At 41.3% G+C, this 11,123-nt stretch overlaps 1 protein-coding gene across 2 annotated transcripts; it reads right to left on the bottom strand.

Moving 5' to 3' along the window:
- Window positions 1-864: 864 nt before the first annotated feature.
- Window positions 865-10,661, bottom strand: LOC112215757 (protein Wnt-7a). Of its 2 annotated transcripts, none has more exons than XM_024375122.1 (4): window positions 10,302-10,661; window positions 9,314-9,540; window positions 5,980-6,251; window positions 865-2,676 (listed from the first exon to the last, which is right to left on the bottom strand). In XM_024375122.1, exons 1-4 carry the CDS (start codon window positions 10,370-10,372, stop codon window positions 2,194-2,196), a joined length of 1,053 nt encoding a protein of 350 aa, XP_024230890.1. In that variant the 5' UTR covers window positions 10,373-10,661; the 3' UTR covers window positions 865-2,193. The 2 variants fall into 2 exon arrangements, with proteins under 2 accessions (XP_024230890.1, XP_024230891.1); XM_024375123.1 differs by having other exon boundaries at window positions 9,314-9,467; window positions 10,302-10,383.
- Between the last annotated feature and the right edge of the window lie 462 nt (window positions 10,662-11,123).

Raw genomic sequence — 11,123 nt, 5'->3', positions numbered from 1 at the left:
ACTCAACATTGGTGAAATATTGAGATAGGTGCCAAATTCATTGGGACCAACTTTTGCGTTGACACCTTTCTCTCCGTGTTCTAGTTATATATGGGGAGTGGAAGCGGGCGATTGTGGGCTTGAGCATCGTTAACATTTCCTTGACGTGTCGGCCGGCATCTCCTGGAGACTGCCTCACATTTTCTGGGGCGCAGAGGGAGTTGCTGTAGCAACTAGCGGCTTTAAGAGTGAATGAAGCAGATGTGCTAGTCATCTATCAACAGACAGCTCCAACTCCTCCCTGCCCGAGCAAGTCATCACTGCCATGACAGCCAGCCCGACCAGCCTCATCAATTACACCAACACCCTACCATTAGTGCACAAACGCTTTTCTCCTCCGCTACATTCATCCACTTCCTTCCCAGTCTGCAGGGCCAAGATGGGCCCTCAATTAAGCCTGAATAACTTTGCCCCCTATCCAAGAATGTCTTTCTTTCTTTTCCGCTACTTACTTCACGGATTGCAATCATAAAGTGAACCATTTCAGTGATTGATTTAACTCAAGGCATGTAGGCCTACCCAGGATCACCATATGAAATCTATGTTCTTTTAACTTCATTGTCTTTAGTAGATAATAGCTTGCTCAATGTGGCGGCGTGTTGTAGCCTAATGGCAGCATTAAACTGTCATACAATACAATCAACTTAAAGTCCAAGTAATAAACCCCATAGTTAATGAATGTGTAGTTAACATGTAATTAATATGTAATAACAGTGTGTTTTAGGGACCGGGCTAGATTCAGGCTGCAAATCAGAACCAATTTCGGCTGCCTGTTTTATCATGCAAGGTAGGGTTGGTAGTGAAATGAAACCCTCAGAGTCATGGTTTGTTAGTCATATCCTGTTCCTGTATTCCAACCATACCAGTCATGAAATGCAGTAAACAGAGCAGTTTGAACACAGCCATATACTCACAGGGATAAACTCAGGGTTCCAATCACATACAGTAGACAACAATGGCAGTGAAGTGACACCAGTGGCGAAAACAAGATCACACATTTTCCCACAAGGATTTTACAGAGGGATAAAGAGGGAAGAGCTTGAAATTGAATTATGCCAGAAGAAATAGTATAAATAAGACATTCATATAAAAATAGGATTTAACAAAATATACTCTCTTTACCAGTATTTACCAAAAAAGAGTGTCTGTCTGGTTGAATATGTCTTGTTAAATTTAGTCAGCTTGAGGTGAGCATTGTCATTTAACACAGACAGTAGTGTTGATGCCCTTAGACCACAGTGAGTGACTCTCCAGACTAGCAGCAAACAGAAGGAAGACTAAAGCCACATCTGAAATGGCACCATAGTCCCCATATAGTGCACTACTTTTGGTCAGAGACTCTATAAAGGGAATAGGATTTCAGATTAGCCCAAACTCATGAGAAAGTAAATGTCAGTAGTCTATTACCAGCCTAACCTGGAACAATATGAGGGACATAATATTCCACAGAGGACAATTCCAGGCTGACTCATTCCAGTGTATGACTGTATGTTCTATGTTTGATTGCAACAAACAAACCAATAACAAACTCTAATTGGGGGAACCACCCATCATCTACACAATTAAGACTTGCTCCATAACGGACAAAATCAGTAGTTTCTTTATAAAATAAATTATTATTATTATTTTGTCTCTAAATACAGTATGTTAAATATTCCAGATGGCTCTTTCATTTCATTTGTGCATAGCGTGTCCTATTGAGCTACAGGTACAGAGAACTACAGTAGTAGCACAGTCCAGCATTATATCCAGCATTGATTCATGGTGAGCGTTGGAGAATCCATTAGCTCTACAGTCAACAGTAAGTAGCTAGTACACATCAATCCAGGTAGGCAGGCAGGTAGGCAGCTCAGTGTCTTATAGTTCATGACCTGAGGCTGTCCCATCCTGGCTTCCAAGACACAGTGTTTCCCTTTATGTTGATGTGTTGCACCATAGCACACAGCTCCTTATGTCACCAGCGAAAGCAAGCATCCCAGTACATGTATATTGAGAGGGGAGGAGGAGCGTTGTGTGCAAACAAAATCGCTGTTGTTCCATCTTCTTAGTTCCTCAATGTCTATTTCTGCAAAGACAGCCTCTATCCATTAGTTTTAAAAAATCCACTATGCACAGACACACAAACACACACATCTGACGGTCCAATAAATATTGTCATTTGCAGGTGTACACCTCTGTCCTCTCGCTGCAGGTGTTGCACTTGACGTAGCAGCACCACAAGAACTTGCAGTTGCACTGCCACACGCGGGAGTACTGGTGTGTGTTGTACCCCCGTCCGCAGCACATCAGGTCACAGCCGCTGATCTGCTGCATAACAGTCTTATTACACAGCCGGCCTTGCGTTCCAACACTGCCCGTCATCGGGTCCGCTTCGCAATAATTAGGGGACTTCTCCATGTACACCAGGTCTGTGTCCATGGGTTTCCGGTAGGAGTAGAGCTTCTTGATCTTGAGGAATTTGGGCCGCTTGTTGCGGCTGGCTTTGACCGGTTCCACGTGCACAGCATGGGCGTACTTCTCTTTGAGAATGTAGCCGAGCTCGCGGAACTTGGGAAGTGTCGTCCAGCAGGTTTTGGTGGTGCAGGAGCCCGAAACACCATGACACTTGCATTCCAAATGCATGTTCTTCTCCAGGATCTAGACACACAAACAACCGAGAGAGAGGTTACCTTTACAGACCTGGCAAACCATCTGCTGAAGGTTATATTACTATACATGAGTAAGTCACTGAAAAAGAAAAGCCTCTGCAAACATACCATACTATTATGTAGATAATGAACTTATATGTTTATTGTCATAATAACCTGAAAATGATCCCTCTAAAATCTAAACATTCTGTATGGGCCCAAGGGTCAGTGGAGGTTGAAGTAAATGATAGGCCTACATAATTCGATTGTTGCAATCCCATTGAAAACAGCAACATAGCACGGTGACACACACTGACACTCACGTATGCTAAAGTCTAGGAGGTGGGTAACATTGTACGCACAGTGCAGCATTAGATCAGCAACAAGCTACTTGTGAGGTTGAATACAACAGCCCTTTACAAAACAGTAGCTTTGTACAGACTGTACACAGAAGCCATAATGCTGGATCAGGTTACGTCTCCTCGTGTGTAGTCACAACACAACACGGTAAGGTCAGGATTGACTGCACAAGCTGCTGAATGATGTGGATATAACTGTTAAAGCCTGCTCCGATGACTATTACAAGTGTCTCATACCTGAAAAGGCACAGCCAACACTATAGCTACACTACTTGTCCCATTTCCTTGAACTAAAATGTATGAGGAGCTTGTTTGGCATTCTACTATCTTCATACTAAGATAGATGGAGATTTTGTGAGTTCCCGCAATCAATGAGTGAAAAGTGAAGAAAAAAAAACGAAATAGTGAAATGTCGTATAAGAAAAATATATATGGATTTTCCTTTTCCACAAATGCAATTTGATTCTAGAATCAATAAAACAAATGAATTTTAGTGCCTTGTACTGAAAATGCATACAAATGCAGTTAGCTTTCTGTGGTATACCAGACAACACTTGGCTTCCCAGCTACTAATCCCTCAGTAGCCCTGTGACCAACACTTGTGACAGGCTTTGTCTGGTCGTATTGGACCTGGGGGCTGTGAACTGCGCTCCTTCTCAGTGTCACTGCGTTGATTAGCATAAATAAAGGGGGGGTGGACAACTATCAAAACAGAGAGGCCATTTATTACCAAGGATACGGAAAAAAGAAAAAACCCAACTGATAATCGGAATCCACGAGTGTAGCCTGTTTCACTGTGAGAGGCAATTTAGCTGTCTAGATAAGCAGGGCTGAATTCAGGCCCCACACAGAAAGGCAACAGTGAGCTGTTGAGCACAATGTGTGAGTGGAGGCTTTTCAGTCTGTCTGGGTACGTGTTGGTGGTTTGAATCAGGCCTCTGTGGCACAGAGAGAGACGAGAGGGGTAAGGCTTGACTCTGGAGGGAGAGGTGCTTCTTTCCTCTTCACTAACTCCAGTGTACTGCTAAGGAGCCTCGCCCAAGTTGTTTGGCACAATTATTCTGCTCATTCTTTGACCTCCAGACTTGCTGGAGTCTCAGAGCTGATCTAGTATTTGCTGCAGCCATGGATGCACAGGAGCCTTGATCTGAGAATGTGAACATTACCTAGTCCCTGATCCATCTTGGTTGTTTCAAGGGATTTGCCACAATGTGAGTCATTGACAGACTACAAATCCTACAAAACACTAGGTGTATCACACAAGTTAACGTAACATCTCTGTTAGGCAGGTAATGACTTCCAAGAGACATAGTGATACAGTAGATATTATTCGACAATACTAAGTACCACACAGCAACCCATGGCACAAGACTATTACACACGATAAGCGCTTGGCTCTAGGATATCAGACAAACCAAGGAATTTAGGAATTGCGATAAACAGTAACTGTATCCTCTCTCAACAGTGCAGATCATAGGGGAGCAGGCTAATGCCTTTTTGTACAGTGTCAATCTGTTTTCAGCCCAGAGATCTGGGTCGTAATAAAACCCTGCCACTTAAACTGCTCTTCACCTCTAAAAAAGCTTCCCTTTATTTCACTGCCTGTTTAATCTTGGCCCCAATACCCAGATCCTTGGCAAGGTCCAGCCACTCCCAAGCATGGTGGAGACTACTAAATCACAACAACCATGGTTACTGAGGCCTAGCCTATATTCGGTAGGCCGTGTAGTTAACCAACACTTCGGACTCAGATTTAGATTCGGTCTCTTCTCTGTAAGGCTGGGGTTACACTAAACAACTTTCACACAATTTTAGTTGCAAGTGACATAATCTCAAGCAACTTCGCTGTTACATGAAGCAACTCAAACGCACTAAAAATTGCATGCAACAGCCAATCAAATTGAAGCTGCTTGTTTGAGAATTCTAATTTCACCCGATGTCATCTGCTGCATTACACCTTGGTTTCACAAATAATTTGTTTATCCAACATTTGGCTATTGTAATAGCAAGGACATAGAAGAAATGCAGCCTGTACAATTTAGCTAACTTTTTAAATGGAACCTTTATTTTACTAGGCAAGTCAGTTAAGAACAAATTCTTATTTACAATGACAGCCTTCCGGGGAACTGCCTTGTTCAGGGGCAGAACAACAGATTTTTTTTTACCTTGTCAGCTCATGGATTCGATCCAACAACCTTTCAGTTACCTTTCAACCACTAGGCTACCTGCCTCCCACAAACACAGCTAGCTAGCTAGGAACAAGCTAACCAAGCTAGCAACGAACTAAGCTAGCTACAGTAGCACAGTTCATGGGGGACAATTTCAGTTGAAAGGTTTGGGTTCACTAAAAGCCCTGATTGCGGATTCTGCTGCGCAGCACTGACAGCTATGTTGACATGACAACAGGGTTGTAATTCCCGAACCATCGAATGGATCATGTGACAAAAGTGTTTGTTTTGATTGGCTGTTGCTTGAAACTATTCGCACAAGGTTGAAACATTTTAACTGGATGCAACCAAGTTGCAGATCAGTTGCTTATTAGTTGCAACGGGGTGTTTCATGAAGCAAGTAACTACAATTGCATGCAAGCTGTGTTGTGTAACAGCAGCTTTAAGTAAACTACAGCACATGTTAATCTTCAAGGAACCATCTCCCGATTACAGTAAAGACATATAAGAGAATAAAGCAATTCATCCAAAATAATCTATTTGAGTTTTTTTACCACAAAAAAAGTTGTATTTTTGTTGTTGTTGAGTGAACTACCTGCAGATTTAGCTGTATTTAACCTTTTTTTGGAATGGTCCTGCTTCTTTCCCACAACCTAATGAAATATTCCGGGATCCAGTTTAGGTTTGCTGGGATTACATTTTTACCATCAAAATGCATGCAGCCGTCCATCTAAAATCCTTCACTATGGAGAGAGAAAAGGGAAGAGGAGTGGCGTGGTCACGTACCTTGCGTCCCACTTCGTTGTTGTGCAGGTTCATGAGAGACCTGGCATTCTGTTTGACCTCTCTGGCGTCCACGAACACCTTGGAGAAGCCCAGGCCGTAGCTGATGTCTGCTGAACAGCCGCCCCACTTCCAGCCCTGGCCTTTACTGTAGAAACCCTGCTTCTCCGTGTCACAGCTGCAGTCACTCAGGTTCCCCTGAGTACAGGCTGCAGTAATGGCGTGGGCAACGCCGGCCGCTATGATGGCGTAGGTGAACGCAGCCTCTTTACTGCCTAGGAGGGAAAACAGTTGGGACTTAGTATTTAGTATGCTTAATCATTTTTATGTGTAAACTGGTGTGATATCTGGGAGATATCAGATGTCTGGGAGAATTCATATTTTTTGTATGGTGCTACAGCTGTTTGTTTCACAGCTTGATAAATGGCACAGGGTTGGGGGGGGGAAATCTGGATTTCCATGACATACTTCCGTCTATATGGTGTATATCAAATATACTGTATACTGTATGTTAAAGAATAGCAACTTGAGAGCAGTTTAACCATTAAGTGTCAGTGCTCATGTCAACATATTTGACAAACAAACCACTCAAGGACTACAGTCATCTGAAAACTGACCTTGAAACTGGCCTGCCTTAGAATCAAAATGTCTGTAAACTTCCTAGTCAATAAAGTAGTATGAATGAGATGGCTGTGGAGAAGGATGAGCTATTGATCAGCTTAGAGCTCGGTACGCTCTGTGTATTCTTGCAGGGAGGATCTTGATTCAGGTTATCTCTCCCATGTCCACTGAACAAATCATTTACGCACACTGGGATGTTTGAATTATCAGCATATAATTAAAGGTTAACCTGTCATGATTGAAAGAGTGAGCTTCTTGTTAAAAGTTCTTAGTCATAGCATCATTTTAAAGTCCAACACGCTATGCAAATAGAGAACTGGGAAAATGGCTTAAACCAATTCCAATTTTTACTGTACAAGTGCATCCATGTGTCATTTTCCAATATGTTTGTTAAGTGTAATGTTATCTCCTGATGCAAACAAATGGGTTTCAGTTATCAATATTAATCGTATTATTAACCCAATTGTAATTCTGTGTATGCATGCATATGGAGTGAAATACCTGCATCTGCAGTTCGGTATATACAAACAACCAGCTACTGATGGCAATATCCATTATATCTATGTAAACAAACTACTCCACATTTCTTCAAAACAAACATGATACCTTCCTCTGTACTTCCTGGTGAACCCAGAGTCACTAGGTGCTGCTGCCCTGTTTTTGATAAACATCTATGATCTGCGCCCTTGCCATTGAAAGAAAACCTCATATTGAGGCATCAATTATGTGGACGTTTTTATAGATTTGATGGGCCCCGAGCCAAAAAAGAAGGTGTGCCGGGCAGTCAGTTCTAACTGCTCCGTTGTTAATTTTCCCCCAGGAGTCCCTAGTGCATTGGTTCAAAACAAAGGATGGCAGGAATTCTTCAGTACTTTGTCATGAGACCTGAGTGGAAAGACCTAAAAGCAACGGAAGCAATGCTTTATCCTGTATGAGTAAGTAGTAAGAGCCATATGCAAATTGAATACTCTCATTGCACCAAGTGTAGAATAGTTTCTTTTTAAATAAGTCACATCAAATGTTATTTTAGTTTTAACTTTACATATGTGTGTTGGTTGATCTGCAATGCACAAACTACTACAGAAACACTAAAAACATTAGATGCACCTTGCACCCCAGCAAACATAAACCCTATACAGGCTGCCTTTCTTTGGCTGGCACAAGCAAGAGTGTGCAAGCTCCACCCAACTCACGCTAGACATCAACAATGGCATTCATTTCTAACCTCTAATCTGATCAGTGAAACCAATCTATTTTGCATGGTTGTCTATGCCAGACTCTTCAGTGACTTAAAACACTCATTCAAGAAGAAAACATATTGTGAAAGACCACAGCTTTCACTTGAACAGCAGAAAAGGATTATGCCCTTCACACCAACAGCTGTAAAGAGCTTTTCATAGTGCCAACCAGTAATATTATGAATCACCATTGAATGCACTAGTTGTGGATTTATAGTAATACATTGTATGAAGGTCTCTCTAGTCTAGCTGCTTGATGGTTAGAACACGTGTTCTATTACAATGCTACTAGCTATTTGTTGTGTGTGACTCTACTGAACAGCCCAAATCCAGGTTGGGATAGGATACAATCCTAGATTACGTTCTAGTTGCTCTCTGAATATGCAACAATCTGGTGAGTACCACAGAATCTGCACAGATTAGCCGTCTCCTGTTGTGTTATTCAGAGTAACTGTAACTGTACAGTCAGTATAGTGATAATATTATGTAATATTATGCACAGGAGAATACCCCAAGAAGTCCTTCAGACAACTTCCGGGCATGTGTGATAGGCACAACATGGAAACGTTTTGAAGCAGAAAAAGAAAACTGTACATGTTTCTTTGGAAAGTTCAGCTTCCAGTGGACCAGCCATGAACCTGCACCTACTGTAGGCCATCTCTGTGTCCCCAAAGACATCCAAGACATCCATCACTGCTGTGAAACCTATTGCCTAACCAGGTAGATACAGTACTTCATTTGAACTTTTCCTTTCTTTCATCACTCCTCTGTGTATGTTCAGCTCAGTATTTAAAGCTTTTATTCCTCTGTACTTTCTATCTACTGTAACTTATACCCGTGGTAAGATCGCCGTCTTTACAGTGAGAGCCACAGCACCCAGTGAGAGAGAAGGATAAAGACCAGTGAATATATGCCTCGGGAGACTACGCTGACCTGAAAAGACAGGCTGTCAATGTTCACAAGAGTTTTGTTACAGTGCTGGCTTCTGATACCTTTTGGATTTGTTCAGTTCCCATCCTTTCTCTCGCACTCTCTCTATCTTGAAAGACCAGTGTATGACACTGCTTCAATCTGTTCACCAATTATGAGCATTTCAGTTTTGAGGAAACGTTCCCTGTCGATACTTCTAGTGTATAGCCTATGGGAAACTGCTCAAATGGAACTATTTGTAATTGCCACCACATGTTGTTCTCAAATGACACACAATAACCTTCCTCCAAAGTCTGTCCATGTTGTCAAGGCACACATAATGTGTCATCCGCAAATGACATTCAGAAAAGCTAGGAACTATTTGTGTCAACTCTCATTGGAGCAGATATGCAGGCACTCAAAAAGATACGGGCCATTTGGCTACATGCGCCACAGTGCGCTATTGAAGCACAATGAACCTTCAGGCCTATATAAACATGGGGACATTTTCAGTGATGAAATGACATTTCAAAATGTTCTAACCAAACTTTAATTGATTTGCAACATACCCACTTTCAACTCTTTTCCGAAGACCGTCCGTTCTCCAAGCGCAGAGCAGTTCCAGCGCCCATTTTTGAACTGAAACTGACACTCGTTTATCCCCATTTGTGCTCCCTCTCCGATGACGATAATGGCATCCGGGCGACTCTGACAGATTATCCGCTGTCGGGGAGCCAAACCGGGAATCTTGTTACAGATTATACTCGCACCTAGCGCGACCACCGATGAAAAGCCACTGTAAGGGTATAATAGTTAGACATTGATTGACTTTTTTTTTTTTAACCTATATAACAATGGTATATTGTAGTTTTGTGGCTATTTAAAGAGAAATTACTGACTGCCAGATAACCATGATAAATGTAGTATAGGCTTTCAATGTCCTATAGGCTATACAACGGTGTTTATTAAAGCTTTATAACCTACAAGTTTATAACGTGAAAAAGGGATTAACATTCATACAATTTAAACGCGCACTTATTGTTTTTCTTGTCTAGAGGAGGTTATAAAAACATATGGGCTGTAGAAATACGAGAGATGAGTGGTGAGAACACGGTTTATCTTAAACTCAATTATTCTGTCTTTGAGTGAAATACAAGTGTGTCACAAAATATGAAGGACACATCTGAAGCCATCTCTAATTTATAAATGAACCCGGAACCCATGTATTTGATGTGTAGCCTATAGATATAAATAATTCAGAATAAACCTTTGTCAGGTGGTTTCTAACTGTAAAAACTCAAACTCTATATGCTTTTTAGAACAGATTAATGAAGCTCTCAGACATGATGACGGGTCAATGTCAAATAAGCAATGGACATAGTTTAGTTAGATGAATAATTATAATAATTTATATACAGTTTAATTTATAGAAATGTAGGCTATGTCTATTCAAACAAACTTCACACCGAAACTTTATGTTATAGGCTACTCTTATATTTTCTATTTTTCTTTTTAGGAACACGGGCTACCTAATGAACATGCCAATCACAAACTCACCCAATTTTCAAATAGACAATCCCAAGGCAAAGCAAAACCCGAAAAATCCAGCGTCTAGTTTTTCGACTCATGGTGCTTCCACTCTCAGCTTCATGCAGTGTGTAAAAGAAAGCGATGAATATATATTCTCCCGATAGTCACTGTCCAAGTTATCCAAAATTACTTCAACTCGGTACAAACGAATATCCCCAACAGATAGGCCAATTATTTTATATACTAGGCTAGTCTTAGCTGTAGACTAATGATATCCGTAAACTCCCCTACGTGGCCCCTTTACTGTGCCGTTTTATCATTGCGAGGGTGTCACAGGTAAAACGGAGGATGAGCAAGTGCTGTAGTGCGATTATCTCCTTCTCACTGTATTTTTTGCTACCAGCAGGATCTATATAGGCTATCTGGTGTATCTATCTGGGGCGTGTTCAGAGAAGCCATGGCATGGAGCCCTACTCTGGAATCCCGCCTGGGCTGAATCTCTCCACAACTATTCCAGTTGTGTCAATTCACCTGCTCATTAATTGCTCATTAATTAGCGTTCTAATAAAAACAACACAAGCAGTGGATAGTGATGGTTGTCAATATCAAATCAAATCGTATTTGTCACATGCGCCGAATACAACAGACCTTACAGTGAAATGCTTACTTACAAGCCCCTAACCAATAATGCAATTAAAAAATATATATAAATAAGAATAAGAAATAAAAGGAACACGTAATTAAAGAGCAGCAGTAAAATAACAATAGCGAGCATAAGAGACTATAGCAGCAGCATTATGTACAGAATAAGTAAAAAAAATAAGTTACAAACAACGAAAAAAACGAACG

The sequence above is a fragment of the Oncorhynchus tshawytscha genome, linkage group LG16 (assembly GCF_018296145.1).
Source record: "Oncorhynchus tshawytscha isolate Ot180627B linkage group LG16, Otsh_v2.0, whole genome shotgun sequence".
Classification (NCBI taxonomy): Eukaryota; Metazoa; Chordata; class Actinopteri; order Salmoniformes; family Salmonidae; genus Oncorhynchus; species Oncorhynchus tshawytscha.
The sequence above is the reverse complement of the archived record's forward strand: the minus strand, read 5'-3'. Positions and strand labels throughout refer to the sequence as shown.